This window comes from Hippichthys cyanospilos, chromosome 9 (genome assembly GCF_059441005.1).
Source record: "Hippichthys cyanospilos isolate Australia breed blue-spotted pipefish chromosome 9, RoL_Hcya_1.0, whole genome shotgun sequence".
NCBI classification, from domain to species: domain Eukaryota; kingdom Metazoa; phylum Chordata; class Actinopteri; order Syngnathiformes; family Syngnathidae; genus Hippichthys; species Hippichthys cyanospilos.
In genome coordinates, this window is record NC_142377.1 from 7,786,142 (window position 1) to 7,812,465 (window position 26,324).

At 42.3% G+C, this 26,324-nt stretch overlaps 1 protein-coding gene across 2 annotated transcripts in view; it reads left to right on the top strand.

Annotated features, from left to right (window-relative positions):
- Positions 1 to 26,324, top strand: part of ncoa3 (nuclear receptor coactivator 3) — a 31,318-nt gene that overhangs the window by 3,048 nt on the left and 1,946 nt on the right. Inside the window, exons 2-23 of one of the 2 annotated variants that reach the window (XM_088424008.1) lie at positions 5,432 to 5,504; positions 11,707 to 11,775; positions 15,265 to 15,369; positions 15,559 to 15,719; positions 17,056 to 17,156; positions 17,281 to 17,455; positions 17,586 to 17,777; positions 17,868 to 17,954; positions 18,271 to 18,414; positions 18,540 to 18,687; positions 18,765 to 19,258; positions 19,337 to 20,298; positions 20,381 to 20,501; positions 20,678 to 20,917; positions 21,126 to 21,338; positions 22,132 to 22,249; positions 22,370 to 22,541; positions 22,637 to 23,002; positions 23,712 to 23,855; positions 24,431 to 24,692; positions 24,776 to 24,968; positions 26,082 to 26,316. In XM_088424008.1, coding sequence (XP_088280134.1) covers positions 15,284 to 15,369; positions 15,559 to 15,719; positions 17,056 to 17,156; positions 17,281 to 17,455; positions 17,586 to 17,777; positions 17,868 to 17,954; positions 18,271 to 18,414; positions 18,540 to 18,687; positions 18,765 to 19,258; positions 19,337 to 20,298; positions 20,381 to 20,501; positions 20,678 to 20,917; positions 21,126 to 21,338; positions 22,132 to 22,249; positions 22,370 to 22,541; positions 22,637 to 23,002; positions 23,712 to 23,855; positions 24,431 to 24,692; positions 24,776 to 24,968; positions 26,082 to 26,316 — 4,614 coding nt within the window. In that variant the 5' untranslated portion in view covers positions 5,432 to 5,504; positions 11,707 to 11,775; positions 15,265 to 15,283. The remainder of the gene's footprint in view (positions 1 to 5,431; positions 5,505 to 11,706; positions 11,776 to 15,264; positions 15,370 to 15,558; positions 15,720 to 17,055; positions 17,157 to 17,280; positions 17,456 to 17,585; positions 17,778 to 17,867; positions 17,955 to 18,270; positions 18,415 to 18,539; positions 18,688 to 18,764; positions 19,259 to 19,336; positions 20,299 to 20,380; positions 20,502 to 20,677; positions 20,918 to 21,125; positions 21,339 to 22,131; positions 22,250 to 22,369; positions 22,542 to 22,636; positions 23,003 to 23,711; positions 23,856 to 24,430; positions 24,693 to 24,775; positions 24,969 to 26,081; positions 26,317 to 26,324) is intronic. The other variant, XM_088424007.1, reaches the window with a different exon arrangement.

Genomic DNA, 26,324 nt, shown 5'->3' on the forward strand with positions numbered 1-26,324 from the left:
ATAATTCATTAACTTATCACTTTTTCTCATGAGACCCAGAAAAGTCTGTCTACAGTGGCGGCCTCTTTGCTTACATAACACCAGCAGATTATGATCTTAGAATGCTCAAATGTTGACACTTTGCTCTTAATTTGTTCTCTTAATCTTATTGAAAAATGCACAGTAAAGTGGATCATTCAGGATATAGTTGAATCAAATAGGATGGTCGAAAATGTCGTGAACTGGGTCCTTGTAATTTTCCAAGTTGGACTGGTATCAGGAAGAAATCATTAAAATGAGGCAGAGCTTGCCACTTAAATGTGGCAGGTCTATTTTTGATAGCTGTCTCCAATTTGTTTTTGTCAAACGGCATTTTCTTTCTCTGATGTTTGAATAGATAGAATTCCTTCTGTGTTAGTCTGCGTTCCTCTGCAGAGACCGAACGACTGCGACTGAGATAACGACGATAACGTGAAGTTTCATTTCATGCAACTGCCAGTCTGTTATGTGGCATGAGTTCGTTTTAAGATTTGAGAAAGACCACACTAAATTTTTATGCAGTTTTCCTGTGTAGGCAAGTTTGTTACTAGGCAAAATTGACAGAAAGCATGGACTTGGAAAATGTCATGGGTAATTTTAAACCAAGAAAGGTGGGAAATGCAACTTGCTCTTCTCAGACCTAGCTGTTAAAAAATGGAACATTTATAGCACTGTACATATTGTACAAGTGGTATCTATTTTTTTTCTTCGAATGGCTTTACAGGAACGTGCGAGACAGGAAACTACTCCTGTTTGTGCCAATATAATACCCCCCCCCCCCCCCCCCCCACACACACACACACTCTCTAAATGAAGCTCCTTTTGTAATCACAAATAGTGTGTCTCTTTGCTCTATTATATGCACAGTATCTATCCCTTTGAGATCCACCATATTCATTTGTGTCCATTGTAGTGGACATTGGTTTTTGGTCTATATCTTTTGACTCATTGGAGCTAAGTTACTAAGTCCTAGTGTGCTCCATAGAGGACAACCTTCTAACGATGTCTCATGCTTTGGTGCGATGCTATTAACTTTGCTCTCTTGCTGAGAAAAAATGAACCTGACAGTAATAAATAGGCTGAATCTTAGGAGGATATATGATAGGCCAAGACCCACATTTTTACTTGTATAAATTTTAAGACTAACTAAATACAGGCAGATTATTTTCAGTCCACTTTTGGTGTTAAATCCTCTTTTTTATACAGCGCAGGTGATATGTCAGATTCACATTTGTTTTTAAACTGACCTTGTATTTAGCGATGTCCCAAACACATTTTTTTTTGTTTTTGTTTCCAAATCTTAGTCAGGTTATTTGTTTTGAAGTATCTGCCGAGTCTTGATCCGATATCTGAGTCATGATCCAATATCTTGGCAATGAACTACGATAGTTTGGTTTAAAATGTTAGATAAAATATTTGTATGGTCGGTTATAGAATTTAAGACGACTCTAGAGATTCGATATTTTCCAGCTGATACTGATCAGCTGAATATCATGTGATTTGCCCCGATTTCACATGATTCTATCTGGGAAACTCAACTTGTACTGATCATCCATAAAATGTTGCTTTACTGAAAAATTCTGACTATAAGATGCACCTAAATTTATGTCGCACCAACAAAAATCTAACAGAAAATCTATTTTCATCATGTGTTGGCCACACCGCCATTTAAGCCACAAGTTGTCATATCAGATATTTCTGCAGATAGATGGTATGAGGAAGTTTTATAATATTTTGTTTTTATTTAAAACTTTTTTTCAAGGTGCCTGCAAGTTATGAAATAAGATCAGCACCAACACACCTTTAATACGTATTGAATATACTCGCGTGTTTACCAACAAAATAGTCTTTACATAACATTGACACACTCCGATTGTAAGAATAGTGCAGCAACACAACAGTAACACACCTACCTGAAGTTAATAAGCGTTACGCTCTTCCTCGTCACCTGCAATAAATCCAGTCACGATTCACGCTGATGTCCAGTAGCTGCAAACATTTTGTTCTGGCCCCAGGAATCACAGCTTGTATTAAGTTTGTTTTCTTAATGGCTGCTTTCATAACGGCTGGTAGTTTCCCTCTTGGTGGTGAGTAAAAAAACGCCACACTGGACTATAAGCCGCAGGGTTTAAAGAGAGGAGAAAAAAGTAGCTGCTTATAGTCTAAAATTTATGGTATTTGAAGATAAAGAACTGGATTTATTTCTTGGCTTGTCCAAATCTTGTCCATACTCCCATTTTGACATCATTTTGAGAATGAAATGTTCTTGAGGTCCCTGATAAGTTTTCCATGGAGAATGGACAATAGCAGCACTGAGGCTCGTGTATACATTTCTTTGATGAAGTAAAAAATATACTCTATACATCAAAGTCAGACGTGGTTGCGAGATATACTTGGTACCAGTTTATTTTTAGTCAAATGCCACGTGTTGCAAGGGTTTACATGCATTTTCAATCTATCTCATAATTTATTTTTTTTTGTGTCCAGAGCATGTCAACACGATTGTGCCCCACTAGTGATTTCACTTTGGAAAAACTGAAACACTGTCCGTCTTTCTTCTCCGCCGGTGCCTGCCTCCATTTCATCTTGCTTCTTTGTTTTCACTTCACTGACAAGTCACAACCCCTTGGTTTTCTTCTGCTGCCCATTGCAACAATCTGCTCCTTTTTTCTAACTTTTCGTAACAATCTGGGCTACAGTTTGGCACTACATGATTCCTGGTCGTCTATTCAAATACAAAAGGATGAAAGAAGGATAATGACTTTTTAGTTTGGATTGGTTCTGTATCAATAGACATATTTGTTACAGATTTAGCCAATTAGACCCCCTCATGTTCAGCAGACTTGACCTTAAATTACCACAGTGTAGATGAGCCGGAGTCACAGTAGTCGTGACAACACAGAGCTGAAAGGGAAGCCTGATTGTATCCCTTAATTGAAATATGACTCCCTGCACTTTGTGTCAGTCACAAGTAGTGCGGAGTTCAGAGTCAGCCCCGCTGTATCCTCTGCTTGAATTGTTTGAAATGGTATCGTTGCGCGTTAATTGAAAGCAATCGCTTCATGAATGTAATCAACGCCCTTGATGCAACTCTGATTCGATTCAGGTTTCTCGATGTAGTTCTTAGGATTGTACGCTCTAAAAACAGTTGGGTCAAAAATAACCCAAATTGGTTCATTGAAGGACCAGCTCAACTTTAGTTGTGTATTTTTGTTACTACCTTTTTTCTAAGTTCAAAGTATTAGAAAACTAGTATGTTTTTGGGTCACTTGTGACCACTTTTTGTGTTTTCCGATATTTGCTGTCTTGCGGTACTCTCGAAAACCCTCAACAGGTAGGTTTCGTTCATCCGCTTTGGTCCTCCCAGTTAAATATAGAAAACTGCCTAACAAGACAGGCGTGTTTCCACTGCTGAAATATTTACGGCGACTTCGCCCAAACAAGTGAGAGTATGAGAGCGGCTCCCAGCAGATCGCTCCTCACAAGTCGGACCAAGCCAGACGGCCGACCTTCGGCGCGGAGTCAAGCGAAGCCGTGCAGTTTGCGCTCGGCCCGCTTTTCTCGTTCGCCCCCTGGATCCCCTCACATTCAACTCTGTGGTAATACCCAAGTGTGAGGCAGGCCCGGCCATATGTGAGCCATGCACACTTCTCAAAGCCAAACGGGCAGCCTGAAGCAATCATTGCACCCAATTCCAGTTTATAACCAGCAAGGATTTGGAACAGTTAACTCTCTGTAGTCTTTGCTGATTGGACCACGCCGAGAGTTTATTGGCAGAGGGGGTGCCAAGAGCTTTGTCCCCCTCCTCTCCTTGCCCTTCCTCTTTAACTTCAACTCTCTCTTTAACTCCCAACCCCCCGAGCTAAAGAATGCTCATTAAATGAGTTCACCTGAACAAGCCAGTGGGGGGAGGGCTATCCCGGACCCACTTTTTTTGTGACTATTGTAAAAATCCGAAGCAAGTCCTTGTTTGTGTTTTGTTTATAAGAAGCGCTTTGGGGGAAGAGACAGAAAGGGCGACAACTTTGGTTTGTGTCATAACTGCTACCAGATGCTCTCTTTCGGCCTCTTTTGGCAGCTTTGCGTGAAGAGAGGCAGCCGAGTGAAGAAGGAGAGCGAAAAAGTCAAGAAAAATAGGCTGTCATTTCGAGATGAACTTTTCAACTGCTGCAAGGACTTTCTCCATCTTCTCTTTTTCCTATAGTTGAACTTTTTTTTATTTCATGCTCCACTTGGCGGCCGGCAAATACTTACAAGTCCCAAGCAGTATAGTTTTTTGTTTTTTGTTTTTTTTTTACCCAACATCTGTCACGTTTGGGCCATTTGCTCTGATGACGATTGCGACCCTTAAGATGCTTACTTTTGAAACTGTTCCAGAGTGTCGGGTATATGTGGAACCTTTCAGTCAATAGCAAGGTCTTTGTCATGTAAACAATGCCTTTATTTTACAGCACTGTTTGTATTGGCCATTGTGCGGTTATCTGAAGTTTCTCATAGCGCATCTTCGCTGTCCCTCTTCAGCGGTTCCACAATGTTGCATTGTTGGCGAGACGCGTTTCCATTTGATGACATTTTACTCTGACTGCATTTTTAGTTTTTCTCAAGTGCAAATTTGACTTTATTGCCACCTTCAGTTCAAAGGAGAGTCTTGTCACGAACGATCCCGCACCATAGTTAAGGCTGTAGACATACTACAGCGTGTTGACACTAGTAAGGCATTTGCCATATGATTACAGGCTCGTTCTTTTTTTTTTTCGGCAACCAATGAGTCCTTAACACCATATAGTTTGAAGCTGATGTTATAATATCACAGTTATTCAGTTTTTGATCTTATCAAAATTAGGACTGCATTGTTTACTATCATTCAAAATCTGTCTTGTGTCCAAATATTGAAGAACAGTAATGTTAAAACATGTTTGTAAGGCTGCAACTAATAATTATCTTATTTTGTCAGTTAGTCGATGAATCTTACAGGTTAAAAAACATGTTTGCATCCCATGTTTTTCAATGACCTCAATGGCAATTTTATTTACTATATAGCACTTTAAAATAGCAGTTGCTGCATACAAAATGCTTTAGGTTGAATGAAAATTGGTCATGCAATAACAAACACTCTGAAAACAGCAGTTTAACACAAACCACAAATTTTAATGATAAATAAATACAAATAACATATTGTAAAAATAGAAACTAAAAACATTGGTGTTTATCTACACTTGCCTGCACACTACAAATTGGACTTGAATGTCAGAAAAGGCTTATTCAGACTCTACATTGGAACTATTTGTATGCCACGAAGTCAAAAACAAAAGCACAATTTTCGGCAGCAAAATCTGTGTGTTTGTGTGCTTGTCTGTCCTCTTAATCTCCGTGCCTTTTTAACGTGTTCTTACTTTGAACATTGGGTGGACAGAAGGAACCAGAGGAAAAGGAAGGCTCCCCCCGGATTCCTGAAGTAGACTTTGACTATACAATCTACTTTTCAGGTAAATTGGCCGGTGTTTTTTTTCATTAAAATGCTGTGTCTTTTTTTTTTCCCTTTAATCTTTCCCTCCCAGTCTCAGTCCACACACATGAAAACAGACCCGTTGAAATCAAGGAAAAGAAGCAGCGAGAGGAACATTGGGAGATGGGGCTGGGGTGTAGTGAAACTGGCGTCAGACCATCTTTTGAGCAAAATTCTTTGTAGGGGTCAGAGTTCGCGCACTACAGTGTTGCGCCGTGATTGGCTGAGGAAAGGTGAAACGAAAACCACAGTAAACTTTTGACCCCGGCGCAGGAGCGCTGCAGGAACGCCCAGCCTCAGCTCTGGCATGGTGGAACAGAGCCCGCTCTCTTCCTGTGTTTACTCCACCAATCCAACAGGAACGTGGGGGGAGGGGTAGCGAGAGAGCGCAGTGTGGGTGGAGAGAAAATGCTCTGGGAGAGAATCAGTACTGCGCTGCAGTCTGAAAATGACAATGTGAAATATGTACTCGCACACGTTTCATTCCAAGCAACTGCTTTCGGCTAGATATTGTTTCCTCATTTTCAAATAAACGGCATTAAATATTCAAAATGGCTGACAAGTCTTCACTCTAAATGCTCTGGGGCAGCATGAGATTTTTCAGTCGCAGATGCAGAAGAGGTTTTGTGTTATCAGAGTGGGTAGCATGAAGGCCAATCAAACCTTGGCGCTCTGGCTGTGCTGATAAAAGGCGAATTCGCCATTGATTAATGAAGGCATTTCCATGATATTAGGCCGCTGCCGTCACTGGTTCTCGTTGTGTGTTTCGTTTCCTCTCACAGAACTATTCCTTCTTCTCGTTTGTATCCGCTTACTATTAAACCAGTGTCGCGCGTCAAGTACAAGATCGGGTTATTCGACCATAACGGCGCTGTAATATTTAGTGTTTTGTGGTTGAATCGGAGTCCTGTCACGTGGATCCTGTCCTTTTTCTTTCTTTCCTTTGTTGCCATCAATGATGGATAGTTGTATGAGATGCATTGGTGGAACACACACACAGTTGAGTCTGCCACCTCTTTGTTGCCACCTTCATTTATTTCCCCAGTTTTTTTTTTTTGTTTTTTTTTTTTCCGGTATGTTTTATTTTGTAAGAGAAATTTCAAAGGTCCTCACGCGACTTACCAAAGATGTGTGCGTGTTTGCCGTCTGAGATTTTTTTTTTCTATAAAAACTATTTTTATTAAAATGTTATTTTTTTTTAAATTTGATTATTTTATAAAAACAATTTTCCTCTGCTTTGAAATATTCTCTCTCCCTTGCTGCTGCCATCACTTCATGTGCACTCCCACAGTAAACCATAAACAGAATCAGTACAAATACCTGTCCTTTGTAAATAAGCATTTGTTAGCTGCATAGGAATTCTTATGGCGTGCAATAGATTAAATTGATTTGAAACTTACATCACGTGTCCAAGACTCAGCTTGAGTGCATGTGATGTAATTTACAGTCGGGCGCAAGTTGCCAAATGTGTTTAAAGAAATTTTACATGAAAAAAAATATGGTTATCAAATAATTGGGAAAAAATATAACCCTAACCCTTTTTACAGTTGATTATTAGGTACATTTAGCATTGCTTTAAGATTGACCTTAGTGATTATTATTTGAGTTTATAATTATTCCCCATTCAGTTTCATTTTCTGCCAGCCAGAGATGCGCCTAAATAAAGAACTCCAAACAATTCCGTTGCCACACACTGTGGGTACTTTTTCAACAAGTTTTAATGAGTTGCTGAGTGTCTGCAACAGGTTTGGCTGCGAATCCAAATATTGAATCAATTCGATTGAATTGGCATGGCATATCCAATAGCCTGCTTTCCATCTTTTCCTGCTTGTTGCTCTGTGTCCCCAGTCAAAGTGACCAAAGTGTACTTGGGCATCCCCAAGCACGGCATTCTGAATAATCCGATGGCACATTCTGACAACGCTCTGCGTTTCGGAGTGGGCCGAGTGGAACAGAGTGCTTTCTGGGTGCATTTCTTTTCCATCTTTTCGTGCCTGCTGCTCTGACACGGCGTGTTGCCAGTCAGAGCAACCAGAGCGTGCTTTGGCATTCCCGAGCGCAGCCTTCTGAATATTCCGACGACACATTCCGATAATGCTTCGAGTTTCGGAATGGTCAGAACGGATCAATGTGCTCTCTGAGTGCATGTTTTTTTTTTTTTTTTTTTTTCATTTTTCCCACCTGCTGCTCTGACCACCATATCACCAGTCAGAGAAACTTGTTCTAGCACTCCAAACCGTGGCACTCTGACTATTTCAAATTCCACTTTCTGACAATGCTTTGAGTTTTGGAACGGTCGAAGTGGAACAGAGCGCTCTCTGAGTACATTGCTTAATGCAGAATGATAAGTAGAGTTGTTCAAACGGGGAATTACTTTAGATTTTTGGTATTCGATGTCACTAGCTCCTTCCATTCTTCTTTTTCTTTAATGTGGAAAGAGTACCTGAGTGCACATGAAAAACCTGCAAACTCCACACTGAGCCAAGGAGTTGAAATTTGAAACGCTGTGCTGTTTGATTCTGCTGCACATTGGTGCCAGTCCACAAGAAATTGGGTGTGATCTTGTCAAGTGGCAAGTGTATTTTCATGTGCTTGCAGCCCCGGTTTGTTTTGGGTGTGTCCATGTTTATTGTTGGCCCACAAGTCATTGTCTCGGAGAGCTCAAGTTTCAGGCTTTTATTTCTGCTGAGCAGGAATGTCCTCTTCACTATTCTGGTGCTCCCTGCGTGACACTGCTGCTGTTTTAAACTTTGCAGCAGTAGCGCAGCCAATGCATCTTCAAAGTATAGAAAAAAAAGATCATTTGACACCAATCCAGTTTGTTGAGACTGTCGCACTTTTTCCTGGTGGCATCGCTGTAGTCTTCATGCTCCAAAATCTGCACAATCTTTCATCCTTATTCTTGAAAATGTATTAAAAGACAGGTCTTTCTTAGTAAGGAGAGTCCCAGAAGACTATTTGTGCTATTAAAAACAGAAATTCTGACATGGAATAATGGCATAATATTTAGCTCCTAAAATACAGCATGGAAATATTTTACCCTGAGAAACTGGTAATGCAAGTTGGTTGTGCTGACTAGCGATGCGAATGAGAGGACAAAGAAAAAAAAGTGGTAAAAGAATGCTTTGCAGTGTATGAATGCTGGGAAGTTATCTGTTCTGGTGAGATATGGGGAAAAAAAGCTATTCAGGAACTATTTCAGGACAATTTTAACCATGCAGCTAATTATTTCCAAACAGTGCTCATAAAAGACAGCATTTCACATTTTGTCATGTTGAAAAACTTTTATCATGTTTTTGACAAACACAGCAAAGATGCATTCTTTTCAGACCATATTCTGTAATACAAACTTACATTAAAAAAAAAACGCTGGTAACAACATACTTGGCATTGTATGCAAAATCTGTGATCAACTGAGATGTAAAAACTTGCTGAGCGATCAATGATCTCATTGATTGGTTCCGCAAATCATACGTTATCTGAATGTTTTGAGGGGCAACAGCACAGCATTTATTTGCACTATTTATTGACACTTTCTCTTTGTCTGGCCAGTTTTTGAATGCCTTGCAGAGGTTATTGACATTTTTACCAGTGATTCTCTGTCACGTTTGGGAATGGCAATTATATAAATATTTTTATCCATGCTGTTCGATTCCCATGTTGGTCCGCGTAGCGGACAGCTTGCAGTTTAAACTGTCCTTCGTCAGCATGTCTCTTTGTAGGTGCCATTTCCAAAGGTTTTACTCTTAAGCCAAACCAACGTTTTCCCCAACACAACACATCAGCACTATACAGTATAGTATACCAGGGCCGCTCAAAACTTTTTGTCCCAAGATCGACTTTTTCAGCCGCCAACCTCCCGTGTTCTACCTTGTTAGAAGTGCTACGATGCTAGGAGACATACGAGACCTGTCAAGCCACGGTATCGTAGTCAAAACCAAACTTTGTGAGGAAGTCAGCCAATCCTTCAAAATAAACTTACATAGGGTACGAGTAGCATATGACACAAATGGCAATGCTAGGCTTTTATTTTGATTATTTATTCATTTATTTATTTACTTTCAAAGACTTAGTCACGACAACACTCAACCAACTTGATAATCTTTGGTTCCCAGAGTGAGTAGCCTTCATTGTGGTCTGACATCAATCACATTCACACAGTGTTGCTTGGAAATGAAGTTCAAGCTGTCAATTCGTGACGAATTACCCCCGATTGACACTTTGTTTTTTCCTTGATTGACGTTCTTTTTCTTTTTCAATGTTTTTTTTAAGTGCACGGTAAGTGCAATGCCTCCTTTTACTCCTACCCTTCCCCCTTTAATGTCCACATCCTGTCCTCTATTACGTCCTTTTTTTTCTTGTCTTTTTGTTAATATAAGCGATGTTTGGCCAGTCAAGCAGAGCGCTCATTGATGTCACTCAGCAACATTTCCAGATTATGGAACTCGTGCAAACATATGACGCACCGCATCATAAGTCACCTTGTCGATTTGGGCAACAATCTAAGACTTAAATTCGCTTTATTGCTGTGAAAATACGGTATTTGGCCAGGCATGGCATATTTTGTGATAATTCATGTAATATGGGCTCAGCTTTTTTGAACTACTTGGTGTGGGCATCTCGCCACCTAACGATTTGGTTAAGTTACAAATGACAGCACATTTATTGAATTTAGTGACCGGCAGATAGATCTATTAAAGCTATTTGAACAAATTAAGAATTTATTTATTTTTATTTATTTTTTTTAAACCAAACAGAAGATATGCTTGGGACTGAAAAATAACAATATCAATTGCGTTACCAGGAGAAGCTTCCAGAAAGAAATGGTGTGCGTAGCTTTAAGCTCATTATCTTGACTGAAACTTAGTCATACAACAGTCCCGTGTTAGGCATGCAGTCATAAATGAATATGACATACCTAGGCATGTGCACGCCCTCCCTTTTAGCAAAAGGTCCCTGTTGCTCTGACTCCTTAACAACAATTGGAAAAATGAGAGAAAGAATAAACAAGTTCTACCTGATTTGGTGTTGCTCCACCAGTTACAGTAGCCCATTTTTTAAAGTTTTCTTTCATTATTTAAGAAAAAAAGTCATCATGAAACCGATACTGCTCTTACGCGATTAAGCTAGCCAGTGTCATCGATTTAACCAGTGCAATAGCAAGTTCAGCATTAATATTTAAAAATAGGTAGCCTATCTAACAGAATAAAGCACTTGTTTACTTACTGAGCCCTGTAGGTCTTTGCTGAGATTTGGAGTGTAGGGATGATGTAGTGGTAGTAGTAGTTGTAATTATTTGAAAATGTAATCACTTGCAGAGATTTAAAGTGTTGCATACAAATATTTATCTGCCTCCGATCCTGCATAATCATTTTTGGCATTTATTGTGAGAAATTATTAACATAATCAGCGCCTTCACACATTATGAGGTATCAGTAATATATAATTGTAGGTCATTTGAGCATGATGGCCATTTGCATTAATTAGTACCTCTCAGGTTTATAAAAGCTGGTGAAACATGGTCTAGAGAAAATAAACTGATGGTGACAGGTGGTTCTGCTGCAGTTCCTGTGTGATTTTATGGCCTATTACTTAGTTTTTACATTTGACAGAAAGAGTACACAATTCTGTCATTCTTGTTCAATTATTTAGCTGTAGCACGAGCTCAGCAACAGCTCTAGGTTCAAGAATGATTTGGTCCGTGCAGAAGCAACACACGTTTACACATTGTACTAGTACAGTGAACCCCTGCATACTTGTGTTTTGGCAAGAGTTAAAGTGTCTTCTTGGCTACACAAGCTGGCCACTCCTAAGGTACTGCAATTATAAACCATTTGCGTCTTAATTCAGACTTTTGCAAAATTATGAACCAAGACCTGACTTGTATTTATGCCCACTAAGGTTTTTTCGGGTCCAAAACATGAGTAGAAACCAAAATGAGTCAAAACTACTAGCCTGATACAGGCAGTATGTAAATTGGGTGGATGAAATGGCAGCGGGCACACTTCCAGGAAAGGGAAGTGATGACGCAGTGGAACAAGCTGAGCAACCAAGCAAACAGGATGCAACTTACTGTGGCTTTCTTGCTAAATTTTAAAAATCATCTGTCCATCCCTATGAGTTTCTGTCAAGCCAAACATATACCTACAATGTTACATTTGAAATTGTCTTTACTTTCTCAGGCGATGACAGCACATTGAAGTTGCCCTGGAAACCCGGATGGCGCTTGACTGGGGATTTTACACACCAAGGTGAGCATATGTACTGTACGTATTAAAAAAACATTGATAAAAAAAGAAGTAATTTTTACACACACACTTCCACAAAATACTAATGAACAGTCTTTTACTGGCAGACCAATTTCAAATAATTCAGTGGCTTTCAACCTTTTTTATTGGTATTACCTCTGAAATATTTTCATCCAAATGCCCCTATACACAGCTAAGCGTTTTTGGATGGGGAAAAAAAAACTCAAAAGAGAGCGCTGTGCTCTGTATCAGATTTAATAAACTTTGTAACTATATTTGTTGTATCGTTAGACATGTTTTATTCAGTGTCATATGCGTCACTGAGAATGTGCATCCCTATAAACCAGCATACAACATTTTACAAATGAGTCGTGCTAATACAATCACGCATTAAGTTGCTTCATGTTCCAATTAATTAGCCATTTACTTGAAAAGAAAAACGTGCTGTTCCCCTCATAAGTTTAAAAAGTGTTAAATTAGATTTTCTGATACCTGCAGACACCCTGTAAGATCTCACAAACCCCTCAAGTGCCAGTAGATTGATGGTTGATTTAATACACTGCTGCTTACTACCTAGCTGCCTTTTTTTTTTTTTTTTTTAGAAGAAGAAAAAAACATTTCTAGGTTATAACATGTTCATACTTGTTTTCCTGAAACCCGTAATAAAAATCCACTACCTGCAGTGTAATTCCCTAGTCTCAGAAAGGCTTGCCAGCACACTCCGGTTCTGCTGTTTGTTTCAGAATGTGATGTTGTCTGTGTGTTGATGTCATCTTTCTCCACTGCTGTCGAGGTGAGCCCCAGGACAGAAACCAGGAAGGAAGGAAGGAAGAAAGAGTTCGGCCCAAGGCAGCTAGTCATATTGGAGCAAGGCAAGACAACTTGGTGTTGGGTGATGAAAGCTAGACGGACAAGCAGATTTGCAGTATGGAGTGTGGCTCTTTAGACAATCCACATTTCTAGCAGGAGCACTGGCATTGCTTGTGTGAAATGTTGGTAGAGGGAATCGTGGCAGTGGTGGGTGACCTAGCTGCATGTCCCAGCTTGCAAGTGTGGAGCCGGAGTTGCATAATTGCTCTCATCCGTTCTACACTTTTCAACTCTGGAATGAGCTCACTCTTTTGTGCTGAAAGACTTGCTTGTTCCTGTGCATTTAAACCAACGCAGACTGTGTCCACGATAGTATGGCCGTACAGCAGAGCGCTGCAACTCTGTTTGTTGACGTGAATAGGAAGGGGTGACCTTGCGCACCGGGTAACAAGGTTTCCTTCGAAGTGAACTGAGAGGAGGTCAGAATTGGGGCAGTGCTATAGAAAGGAATTAAGGGCAGAGTTGCCAGCTCATTAGTTGCCTGTCCACCAGCCCAGGCTTAATCTCGTATAGTGCTCGGCGATTTGACGATATGTATGGCAAAAACGTTAGGAAGGTTTTTATTGTGTCACTAATTACAAATGCACGGCGTAAAAAAATAACACGTCACTGAAAATGAACAAATAAGGTAAATGATTGCAAAAGGAATACTACTACTTTGGGAAAGAATAAACCAACAAAAGAAACACAAATATAACAATGATGAGAAGCTTGGCGGTGTGCATTTTGCGCCTTATAAAAATACAAAGAATAACATGACTGAGGATTCATGTACTTTAACCGCCGAGCCATCCCAAAAATCCTCGCTGCGCCGTTGACAAAACATGTTGCTGTTTTGTCAGTAATCACAGCCACTATGACAGAGAATTATCTATACCACTCAAATGTAATGTTCTCACAAAGAGTAATTAATAATAGAAGGAAAGATGGTAAAGTCATTCTAATTGCTCACTTAATGTTTTAAAATACCTGAATTAAATGCTGTATTTTTATGGAAGGGACACTGGAACATTAAAGAGGAGTTTATCCAACTTTGAAGGGCAAAATAACAGACATTTTAATAAGAGAGAAATTACTATAAAAATAATGCTACGCACACAGCAAAACGGATTATTATAGCTTCCGGCTTGTCAACTGGGAGGAGTGGCTTAGAAGAGTTATACGTTCAACCACTGTGCTGCGACACGGTAATTGAAAAACACTCTTCAAATGACATCACAATGTAATTATAATTTTTAAGCGGTTCCTGTAAAAAGCGAGATTTTTCTTCTTTTTTTTGCGTCAATGTACAGTGTGCAATAAATGTTGGCTGCCTGGCTTGTGTTTAATTTTGCAAATTGAATATAGCGCCTCTGCTGGATGCATTTCTCATTTGAAACACAAAGAGTTCACTGTCATTTCAAAATAAAGTTTGAAAAACTAAACGGCCATTGTATGTTTGACATCCATAGAATAACTATAAAATAATATTGTAGTATATTGTCAACGTGATGTATCATGACGTGAAATGAACTATATCGTTCGTTATAGATTGCCCCACTCCATCGCCCAGCGCTAATCTGGTTTCGAACAAATTATCATTTAAATAGCTTTAGTTGTCGGTGAAATATAGTTTTTCCTTGCAGCTGTTGTATAATGCAAATGTGTGTGTGTGTGAATGTGTAATTCCTGACCTGCCCTATGTAAAAATGCCCAGACATAACTGAGGTTTTGCTTTGGTGCAATATAAATGTAACTGGATTGAACTGAATACTATATTCAGGCAGGGAGAGAAGGGAGGGGTTGTCTGAGGATGGCATGCAGAGAAAGAGCAGTTAAAACCTTCTTGAGGAAAGAACGGATATAGCTGAGTGGAAAGCTCTTAGTAAATATAATGCGTAAAATGGGATATTTATTTGCTATTGCTTGAAACACAGTGCATAGACCTGCATATTTTTTTTTTTTTTTTTTTTTTTGCTCGTGGTCCTGCACAGTTACACAAAGAGGCAGACTGGCGAATCTATGCCTTGCTGCTCCCAGCGCTCATCCCGCTCACACACTGTGCTGCGGCATGCCTGAGCGTGTACGTGTACTAGGAAGGGTTTGTATAGCAGAATCTATACTATGTGTGTGTCGCTGCTGCCGGCAGAGTGGAGTGTGGTACCATTCTAGCGGGCAAGCTGGCTGAACGCAGGATGACCCATCTCCCCCGAGGCTTCAAATCACCACATCATCATCAGTCGCTCCTCACAGTGGAACAGATGAGATTTCATTCCCATCAAGAACCAAGGCTGCTTTACTAACTGGATAGTCTTCCCTCATAAATCAGGAGGAATCTGCTCTTCCCATGGAAGTCATTTCATTTATAACCTCAGTTGCTTAGGGAGTTTGTTGTGTGTGTGTGTGTGTGTTTTTGTTGTTGTTGTTTTTTGTTTTTTTTTTTACCTCAACTCGACACCAGGCTTTCAAGGTTTGCCTGAGGTTTGACATATTTTACTGACATCGGAGGCCACTTATCTTTTGATCAGATTGTACAAGCGCACGTAAAACACACTCCCCGCTCATTCAGCGTTTGATTTATTGAGCCCTTTTGTTTGCCAATGAGTACGTGTAAGATGTGACTGTAAAATTGTAAATTTCCAGGTGCTGATATGCTCTGACCATGAGTGGCATAGGAGACAACCCGTTGGAGCCACTGTGCTCGGACCGCAAACGTAAACTGTCCACCTGCGACGCACCAGGCGTAGGGTGAGTGCTTTATTAACTCATACCATCCTAAGCTTAACCCTTGAACTCGCCACTGAGGCCGAATGTTGTCTCTTGTTTTTGGTAGTATGTTTGTGCTGCCTTGCAACTATCTCAACAGTTTACTGCGCATACTGACGTGGTGGTGAGGTTGTCTTGGCAACATGTTTAATCCCCTTGGCGCCCTGACAGGTGTGACAAGCGTCGACGGGAACAGGAGACCAAGTACATCGAAGAGCTGGCAGAGCTCATCTCGGCTAACCTCTCCAACATTGATAGCTTCAACGTGAAGCCTGACAAATGTGCGATCCTCAAGGAGACCGTGCGGCAGATCCGACAAATCAAAGAGCAAGGTACAAGCCCAGTGGCACGGTGCACCCACACGCGATGCACACCTCCGAAGCACAATGTGCAATTTGTTTCTTCCTTATTTGTATTTGGAGAATGGAAAGTGAACCGGCTTTGGTCAGATCAAATGCCCTTCTGCAGAGCAGATGATGCTGGTGATGAAGTGGTGCTTTTGGTTTACGGCCAGGCCTCAGATCGACAGCCAGTTTGGCTGTGTCATCGAGGGTAAATGAACACCAGAAATTGAGACCCAATGCTTGGTGGTCATGGCTCAGGGCTGTCACAGACACCGTTGATCTCTTTTGCCAAACCCATTTGAAAATAGCGATACTCTGGAATTTCGGCCATTTTCAGGATGATTTTGCGAATTTGGCTGGAGAAAATTCTCTTCACCTGTATTCAGAGCTGGGTATGGAAGAGCGGGAGATTTGATCTGAGGGTCACAGCTGGCTTTTATTGGACCCTGCATCATCTCCCAGTTAGTGTGTCTCTTTTCTATGACGTATCCCGTGTAAAATATTCTTCCAGCCACTTAAAACAATGTGGTGCCATCCAAGTTTGAGTTAATAAACTTTGGACTCCAGAAGATATAGTGTAACTGCATCTGTTTTATTTCTGGCTCATTTGCCGGAAAATTGTATCACCAGCGACTATGCACATCTTTCTAAAAGTTTCGCCGAGGTGTCACAATAGCACAATTTAACAATATTTTTTTTTACGTTCCAAGTCGTTTTCTTTTCATTCGAAGAGAAACGCATGCTCATTCTTTCAGGGCGTCAAAAAGCTTGAAATTGGATTTGTTGGTACCTGCAGCAAGCCTGTTAAAGTCTCATGTACCCCCTAAAGTGCCTTCACGTACCCCCATTTGAGAACCAAGACAAAATGGAAGAAGACCTTTTTAATGTCTGGTATAACGTGCTCCTCAGGGGGCACATTCGTCTTTCCAATCTCACACAATTGGTTAAGGGCGAATGGATCTTTATTCCAAGGTTACTCTATTTTGTGTCTTACTTAGCACTTAACCCCAGAGATAGTCCGACTATATTGAGGGCTGTCTAACAAAGTCTCAGACACATGCTGAATGTAAAAATAGAAAGGTATGTTAAGTATGCATTTGCGACTTGTGCTGCCACCTGGTGATCACACAGAGATAATACATTATATTTTGGTAACTAAATCTCCCTGTAGCTTTACAATGATAAACAGCACAAGAACGTTAATTTCTTTTAAATGTAATATTTATAAGCATTTACATTTCATATTTTGGGAGGGGGATCTTCTAAGGAAGTTGCATGTTATGATGTTCATTTTTCTTCATAGTTGTTGTACTTCTTTCCACAGGTAAAAACTCTTGCAGTGCTGATGATGTCCAGAAGGCAGATGTGTCCTCTACTGGTCAAGGGGTCATTGACAAAGACCACCTGGGACCTTTGCTTTTACAGGTCAGGTTCTCACCAGGGCCCGAAACAAAATATAGTGCATCCTCTCCTCTTCTGTCACCGCTTGCATTTGGCACGTCAAACTCAGTTTGTGCATTCCTAATTCTCCACTTTTTGTCCTTTCCAGGCTCTCGATGGGTTTCTTTTTGTTGTCAACCGAGAGGGCAGCATTGTGTTTGTGTCCGACAATGTGACGCAATACCTTCAGTACAAACAGGAGGAGCTCATCAACACCAGCGTGTACAACATCATACATGATGAGGACAGGGAAGCGTTCCACAAGAATCTGCCCAAATCCACTGGTGAGACATGAATTATACATTTAAATGCGTATGATGGCGTAAAACGCTTTAACATCTGATGGATCTGGATCTGATGGCAAAATGCTATTAAGATCACACAATCAGTCATCGTTTTTATGGCTTTTTGTAGTTCCAAATGGGGCGTCATGGACGGGAGAGGCACCCAGACAGAAGAGCCACACATTCAACTGCCGCATGTTGGTAAACTTGGTCCATGGTCAAAGTCATGGGTTGTCAGAAGACAGGGCTGGTGGACAACGATATGAGACCATGCAGTGTTTTGCTCTCACGCAGCCCCGGGCTATGATGGAGGAAGGAGAAGGTATACATCTCAAATGTGTTTTGCCCTCTTGCAAAGTACAACAAAATCCTAAAATTGTTTGACTTGATATTATAATGTCTCTTTGTTCAGATTTACAGTCCTGTATGATTTGTGTGGCCCGACGCATCACGGCACTAGAGAGGACAGAGCGGTTTAGCACACGCCACGAGCTGTCAGGTAACGTGCCTTTTAGGGGTTGAATGAGTCCGCAAGTAATTTGAGTACCTCAATTAATAAAATCATTACCTTTTTTTTTTTTTTTTTTTTTTTTTACCCAATTATTTAAGTTTACACTGCCAGGAAGAAAACATACTAACCTCAGCAAACTCGTCTGCTTATTGCTTCTGTAGTCATATTTGTAATAGTCACTATATTGATATATATTTGATAGCGGCAACCCACGTTTCTTATCCTTCCATTGTTGTACGAATGTGAAATTGCATAAATTTAAAGTATACTAACCACTTAGGTCTCTTTTGTCCTGCAATTCTAGGTAAACTTATTGAAATTGAGCAGCATAGCACTCTTCACACCACAATGCGTCCTGGTTGGGAGGACCTGGTGAGGCGCTGCATACAAATGTTTCTCAGTCGAAGCGATGGACAGCCATGGTCATACAAACGGCACTATCAAGATGGTTTGTATTTCTAAATTAAATGTAGGCCTATCCATGCCTGAGTTGAGTGCTCTAGTCCTTCCGCTGTATATTCATTGTGTTTGGTCATTTTCTTAAATCGTTTTCCTTGCTCCATTTCACTACAGCTTTCCATAATGGACATGCAGAGACACCACTCTACCGATTCTCCCTGTCTGATGGGACCCCCGTCACAGCCCAGACTCGCAGTGACCTCTGCAGGAATCCTACCACCAACGAACCACACTCCTTTCTCTCCACGCACTTGCTTCAGAGGTGAAAATTATCGTCATGGAGTTGTAATGTGATTTGGATGCACCTGGCTCATCATATTTTTCCATTTAATCTCCCAGAGAGCAGAATAGCTATCGTGGAAACCAAGTCGCAGGCATTAGGCCTCAAAGCATGGGCGTGAACAATCCCAACCAACAGATGAACATGGCGTCTGGTGGAAGCATGAACATGGCCTACGGCATGGCCGATCAGGGAAACCTGGCCCAAAGAGGAGCACCTCCTTACACCGGGGGCAACCGCATGAATCAAATGAACCCCATGCATCAAATGAATCCCATGCATCAAATGAACAGCATGGGTACGATGAATTCAATGAACACCATGAACCAAATGGGACCGATGAATCAGATGGGCCACCACGGCATGCATCAGCACCAACATCAGCAGATGGGTCAGTTCCATGGAGGTGGACCTGCAGGTGGAGGTTATGGGATGGGAATGACCAGTCCACCACAGGCTAGTCCGGGTTTAAATGGTCCCTCGCACAATGTGATGGGCTCACCCCGAGTCAGAGGAAGTCCCAAAATGGGTGCCAGCCCTTTCTCTCCTGGAGGTAAGAACCACATCTCTTGATCACTCAAACTATGACCCTTCCTCAGCTCACGTTCTATTTTTGCGTTGTCTTTTAAAGGTTTGAATTCTCCCATGAGCTCCAGTCACCCAGCCAACTCAGGAGGCGGGGCCACGACTTTCTCCAGCAGCTCCTTGAACGCTCTGCAAGCCATCAGCGAGGGAGTGGGCAATCCTTTGCCCTCCCCGCTTACTTCCCCGAATGCACACAAGGCTGACAGCTCACCAAGCATCAATTCCACCAACCAGGTTACAGGTGGACCCTGCAAATCCAGCCTCCCATCCCACTGTGACTCAAAGAGTCCCGGGAGCTCACTGGGGGCGACCGGGGAGCAGCATCCCCACACCCCCTCGAGCGAGTGCACTTCGGACAAACCAGACAGTCAAGCAAGCAGGGAGGCGGGACCTAACATGGGAGAATCTAATCGCCGGGTGCCCGATAAAAGCCACAAGAAGCTTTTGCAGCTCCTGACATCCCCAACGGATGAGCTTGCGCCAGCGAAACACCCTCCGGGCGCCGGGCCCACTTCCACGCTGGACGTCAAAGACGGAACAACTGGTGTGACCAGCCCTTCCTCCACTACTGGTGTGTCTTCCTCAACAGGCGGCGGTCATGGGGCGGTGTCCTCTTCTGGCAATGGAGGGCATTTCACAAGTCAGTCACTTCAAGAGAAGCACAAGATTCTCCACAAGCTCCTGAAAAATGGAAATACTCCAGACGAGGTGGCCCGCATCACGGCAGAAGCCACTGGCAAGAGTAGTTTAGAGTCCGGGACGTCTGAGGCCGGCGCTGCTGCCGTTGGGGGGGTGAGGGGATCGGAATCCAAGCAGGAGCGGCACAGCCCGAAGAAGGAGTCCCACGCACTTCTTCACTACCTCCTTAACAAAGACGACTCAAAAGAGGGTGTTGATATCAAGCCAAAGCTAGAGGAGCTAGAGGCAAGGGGAGCACTGGGGTCGGGGGTCTCAAGTTCTGAGACCCACTCCATAGATGGCAAGGTCAAGCTTGAACCATCTGATGAGGTAAGAGTGTCTGTCAAACCTGCAAGTTCACCTCCAGCATTTGTTCTTTCACTCAAACATTTTTGAAATTTTTCCCATTCAGGTGGAGACCCTGGAGACCATCCTTGGAACAAGGAATGTTTCGGGTTTCTTCCCTGAGCCTGATTCCAGATCAGGGAAAGAAGTCGGGAACAAACAGGGAATCATGCCTGACGGTTTACTCGGTCAGCCAAATATTTTATTATTATTATTATTATTATTATTATTGTTGTTATTACTGTCATTTTGCATCATTTTGTATCTTCAGATGGCGGCCACTTGTCACATTTCTACTACTGCAGAACCTACATTAACAGTTTCCTTGTTTGTTTGTTTGTTTGTTTGTTTTCTTTCTTTAAAGAATGCGATCGAGGCACTCTAACTCCAGGTCAGCGAGGCGCCTGTCAACGAGCCTTGTCTGTGGATGCTAAGCCGATGGGCGGAGAAGTCCCGGTGGGAGTGGGCTTGGCTGGAAGAAGGAACGTTCACTGTCCCACACTCATCAAGCAAGAGAATATGGATGCTCCCATCCGACCTGGGGGGGTTCCCAATGGCTTTCCCGGAGGCACAGGAGTGTGTCCGCCAAGAGGACATCCAACAAGTAAATGAAAAGAAAAAAATCTTATTTATTAACATTCCAATAGCAGCTGTTTTTTTTCTGAAGCACGGCTACTGAGCATCAACCTTGGAAAAATACTTTATATGGATTGTTACGGAAACCTGCTGTAACTATTTTATATAGTCAAATGGCTTCTGTGTCCCAGAGACAGCAGTGTGAGTAAGTTTTGTGATTGACTCTTGTCCACTAGGAGCCATGGTCCGAGGGACGGGAATGCCGCAGCGTCCTCCTATGACAGGGCCAGGGGATTGGGTAATGCAAAGGTCAAACATCAGCCAGATGACTGGACCAGGTCATCCAGGTATGGGTCGCTCTGGCCCAATGGCTGGACCCATGATCAACCGTTCCAATAGTGTACCTGCAAACACAAGGTCCATCTTGCAGCAACAACTTATGGAGATGGGTATGTATGACAAAGTATTAATACAATACACAATGTTGTAAAAATGTATGATCCATGAATGAAAATGTGCCATATTTTCCACACTATAAGGCTCACTGTCAAGAAATGGCCTATTTTGAAACTGTTTTCATATGAGGCGCACCACATTATAAGGTGCATAGAATAGAAGCTACTGTAATGGCTGGGGTTGTGTTATGCATCCACTAGATTGAACTGCGCTAAAGGGAATCTCAATAAAACAATCAGATAAGTCAGTCCAACTCGATTAATAGGCAATCAGAAATTAAGAGTAAAGATGATTTGTGGAAAGTACTAACTGAAAAATTGAGAAAATGTACCTCTTGACCACATTAAAAGACTGTTTAGATCAATGCCTAGACAAATCAAGACTTAAAAGAATATAATTATGATTCAATTAAATATTAAACTTTTTTAAAATAAATTTTCAAACAAAAACTATTGTTTTGTTCATTTATAAACAGTTTTTGGATTTAGTTTATAAAATTAGTTTATAAAAATATTTTTTTTGCGACTCGCTCCCATAGAAATTGCTTCAAAATTGGAGCATTTATAGGATATCAAAAATTTCCAACAGTTCAATTGTAAAAAGTACATTCATAACTGAAATGCAGAAGTAAAAAATGAAGAATTTACATGGCAAAAACTCTGTTTTTATGCACTGTATAAGGCAGCAGAAAATACGACTGTAAGCATTTTATATAAATATATAATATATATATATATTTTTTTTTTCCCCCCCATTGCTTATGTGAATAATTTGTCCCTGCTGTAGGTCCCAATGAAGGCAATATGAGTATGAGTCCATTTGGCGGGCACGGGCCCCCACCTCGGTCACCTTCCTGGCCAGACTCCGCAATGGGGATTGAAAGATCTCAGAGTACCACAAACAGGTAAACGCGAGTCTTTCTCAGGCGACCCTAATCAGCGATTCTCAAGGGACTTTTAATCTTTTGTAATATCCAATTGTAATGGGATTGGCGCAATGTTTTCTTGGTCATCTGTTGCGATAGGGAACAATTTAGCAACCCCCTGGAGGAGCTTCTCGGCCCGCTGACGAGCAGTGAGGGACAGACTGATGAGCGGGCACTCCTGGATCAACTGGACTCCCTTCTGAACACTACCGACGTTATTGCTTTGCAGGAAATAGACCGAGCCCTGGGCATCCCTGAAATAGTAGGCCAGGTACGAGGACTGTAATATTTAAGATCCTTCGCTCCGCATTCGTATTAAGATCCAATGATCAATCCAGCATGCCGTCATTCTCTTCTTGACCTTAGAACCATGGACCCGAAGGTCATACTCAAGCCCAGGACCAAGGACAGTCGGCCCCATCGGAACCGTTCTCTGGGCCCGACTCAACCATCGGCCTGGAGCAAAAGCCCATGTATGGCCAAGGTTATCCCGGGCCACCGGGGCCCGCTTCGATGGGCATGCAACCCGGTTATGGTGGCAACGCGATGCCAAGCCAATCTCCGGCTGGATTCAACCCCATGATGAATCAAATGGGTCAGGCCGGAAGCTTCCCGGGAATGGGCGGTATGGCGAGTCTGGGCAACCCCCGTGCCAACATGATGAGACCTCGCATGATGACTGCCACCAAGCCTCTTCGACTGCAGCTGCAGCAGAGGCTTCAAGGGCAGCAGGTCATTACGCTTGCATAGTAGTTCCTGAAATCTTCTTTTTTGACAAATGTCTTTTTTTCGCATTTTTTAATGTAGGAAGTGTCAAAATTAATGGACAGCTATAGATTTCAATCAAAGAGGTTCTTTATGGCGGTGTATTAACTCAGTGGTGCGCAAATGATGATATGGGATATTTTAAAAGGGTTTCTGCAGGTATAAGCAAATTTGATTTAGTGCTGTGACAGGAACGGGATTTTTTTTTCTTCAAATTAAGAGCAAACTAACTGCAATATGAAGCTTGTTGCTAGATTGGTTTAGAGTGACTAATTTGCAAAATGTTGTTTTCCTTTACTCTTAAGTTTCCTACGTACGCGTATTGTTGTTATTGACACAGTATTCCAGCAAATAAGAAATAAAACAGATGATTATACACGCTCTATCGAGAGTTCCTGAATAATGCAGGCATAGAAACGCCACTAATGTAGTTCCTAAGTTTAATTAATCACACAATACTGTGTTAGAAGGTAGAAATGAGAATCACTCTATTAACCAGCGCAGAAATCTCTTGGGAAAAAGAAAAGGATTTGGGCAATTGCCAACAATCTGAAATTAGGCCGCAAACCTTCCATAGGCTTGTCATCTGGTAAATAAGGAAACCACTGTATCCAGCACATCAGAAGTCATCACCGCCCTGTTCTGACCTATGTTTTAAAATGATCTCATATGACAGTTTATGAACCAGACCCGCCAAGGCATGAAGATGGAAAGCGTTCCTGGAGGAAATCCTGCCATGCGCCCTGGCATGCGCCCCGCCATGCAACCTGGCATGCAGCCTGCTATGCGAGCCGGGATGCAGCCTGGGATGGGCGCTCAGGTATGACATCAACTATCCTTCACTTTTAACCCATTCCTTCCCAAATATATTTCTTTTTTGTTTTCTTTATTGAATTTTTTGGCCGTGTTTGACCAAAGGAGGGCCTGCATGAACGATTAAAGTCATTGATTCCTTTAGTTCATTAAGTACTAATGTAATTGAGTACTAAAGGTAATACTTGAGTTTCCTCCCACAGTCCCTCCCAAAAATGCATGGTCAGCATATAAGGCACTCCAAATTGGTCTTAGGTGTGTGTGTGTGTAAGTGTGAATGGTTGTTCTTATGTATGTGTGCTCTGCAAGTGGCTGGCAACCAGTTCAGGGTGTACCCTCCTTACCGCCTGAAGGCAAGCCGGGATGGGCTCCAGTGCCCTCGTGAGGAATAGCGCTCAAGATAATCAATCAATCAATCAATCAATCAATCAAATTTTATTTATATAATGGATGCATATATTCGCTAAGTGTGCGGGACGTCAGAAAGCGTCCTTGGGATGAAATGAGTTAATATGTCACCTTTTATTGAAGTCGTGTAATTCACTGCTTATGTAAACCGAGTGTATTTTTGGTTTTGTGCAGCCTGGTTTCCTGAATGCCCAGATGATGGCCCAGCGCAGCAGAGAAGTAATGACCATGCAGATGAGGAGGCAGCGGATGATGATGCTGATGCAGCAGCAGCAGCAGCAGCAGCAACAGCAGCAACAGATGCAGGCGCAGGGGCCCGCCGCAGGGTTCAGCCCCCCTCCCAACGTCACCGCGCCGGCAGGAATGGAAAACGCCATGGGAGGCCCCGGCATGAACCAGCCAGGGCAGCAGGGTTTCAACTATGGAGCCAACTACGGCGAGTCATTTGAAACATCGCAGGCGGCCGACGCTCGAGTGACGGGTGGCTCACTTTTTTTTCTTGTCTTGCTGCACACGTAGGGTTGAACCAACAGGGGGAGCAGGCGTTCATGGCCCCAAACAGCAGCCCGCCGCAAAGCATGATGACGGGGAGAATGGGAGGACCCGCGCAGAACAACATGATGTCAGGAATGCAAGGAAATCCACAGGGAGGCTCCATGTATCCGTCGGGAGACAAGAAGGGCTGGCCCCAGGGTGGAATGCCACGCAAGAGGTTGGTGGTGCCGCCGTCGCATAGGACCGAGTAAAAGTGCCTCCCGCTCTTTTTTCTTTTTCCCTTGGCTTAAAGATAACAGCTTTTAGACATTTCCACTCCCTCTTCCACCTAAGAGTGCCATCTAGAGGAGTTGAGAAATATTCCAAGTACTTCGTGGTTTCATCTGGCCATTATTAGTTTTAATTAACAATTAATAATACTGTAATTCCTCAAATCTAAGACACACATTTTCCCCCCAGAAATATGGATGAGTTCTATAAATGGGAACATAAAAATTCTTTTTTTCGTTTTTCTTTTTCATTTGACAGCATTCGAGGAAGTCAGCCACATAAGCCGAATTTGGTCGCACAGTTTTGCGCATTTTTATACTGGCCATATTCTTACTTAGAATAATTGCCGTAACGGGACGAGCTAGAAGGCGGAGGTCAGTTAGCAGCCAGTGCTTATCGCAGCTAACAGCAGCTCGTGTTATCTGAGGTTGTTACGGCGTCATTTTCGATAAAAGAAGCAAGCAGACTCAACCACCGTCCGAGTCCATCCTCGTTGGCACACAGGAATAGTACTAAAACCGAGAGGAAGTTATTTTCTAGCTGATTCAATTAAGAGAACATGGAAAGTTATTCCATTTGACTTGTTTATCAATTGCGGTATTTTGGCATATATGCACAATCATAAACTTGGTGGAACACGGATGGTGCGCAACTTTGGGTATCTATGGCAAAATTAACTAGAGCTGCGTTGCGAGGTAAAGGAAACACAATGGCACGGAGCGCATTCAAGGTTAAACTGACGAGGTGTTAACTGACCGCTCACAGTGTGGGTAATCTGCCGCGCAACAAATATATAGCTTATGGATATAGCTTATGAGAAGTTTACAAAGATGACATTTATTCGGTTTTGCCAGAGTTTTTACATTGTTGCCAAACTGCTGGTGCGTCTTACACACGGTAACATAGAAAATACCAGAATTTGACGCCAAAATTAAGCGTGCGTCTTAAACACAGGTGCGTCGTATATTGGGGGGACTACGGTAATTCGTCATCAACTGAATTGGAGTGGAAAAGGTTGTGGTCTATCTCTGAATTTTTTTTTTTTGTATGCGTCTTCCAGCTCTTATCCCCAGCAGCAGTTTCCACCGCAGGGAAACCAGGGCCAGTTTGGCAACATGATGATGAACAACCCCATGGGCAGACCCGGCGCGGTCGCCGGTGCCGGCTCTGCACAAATGGGCCAAATGCCGGGCCAGATGCAGAATCAAATGCAGGGCCAGATGCCGGGACCAATGCAGGGCCAGATGGGCATGAACCCCATGGGAATGGGTCGGATGCCCATGGGACCCGATCAGGTGGGCCG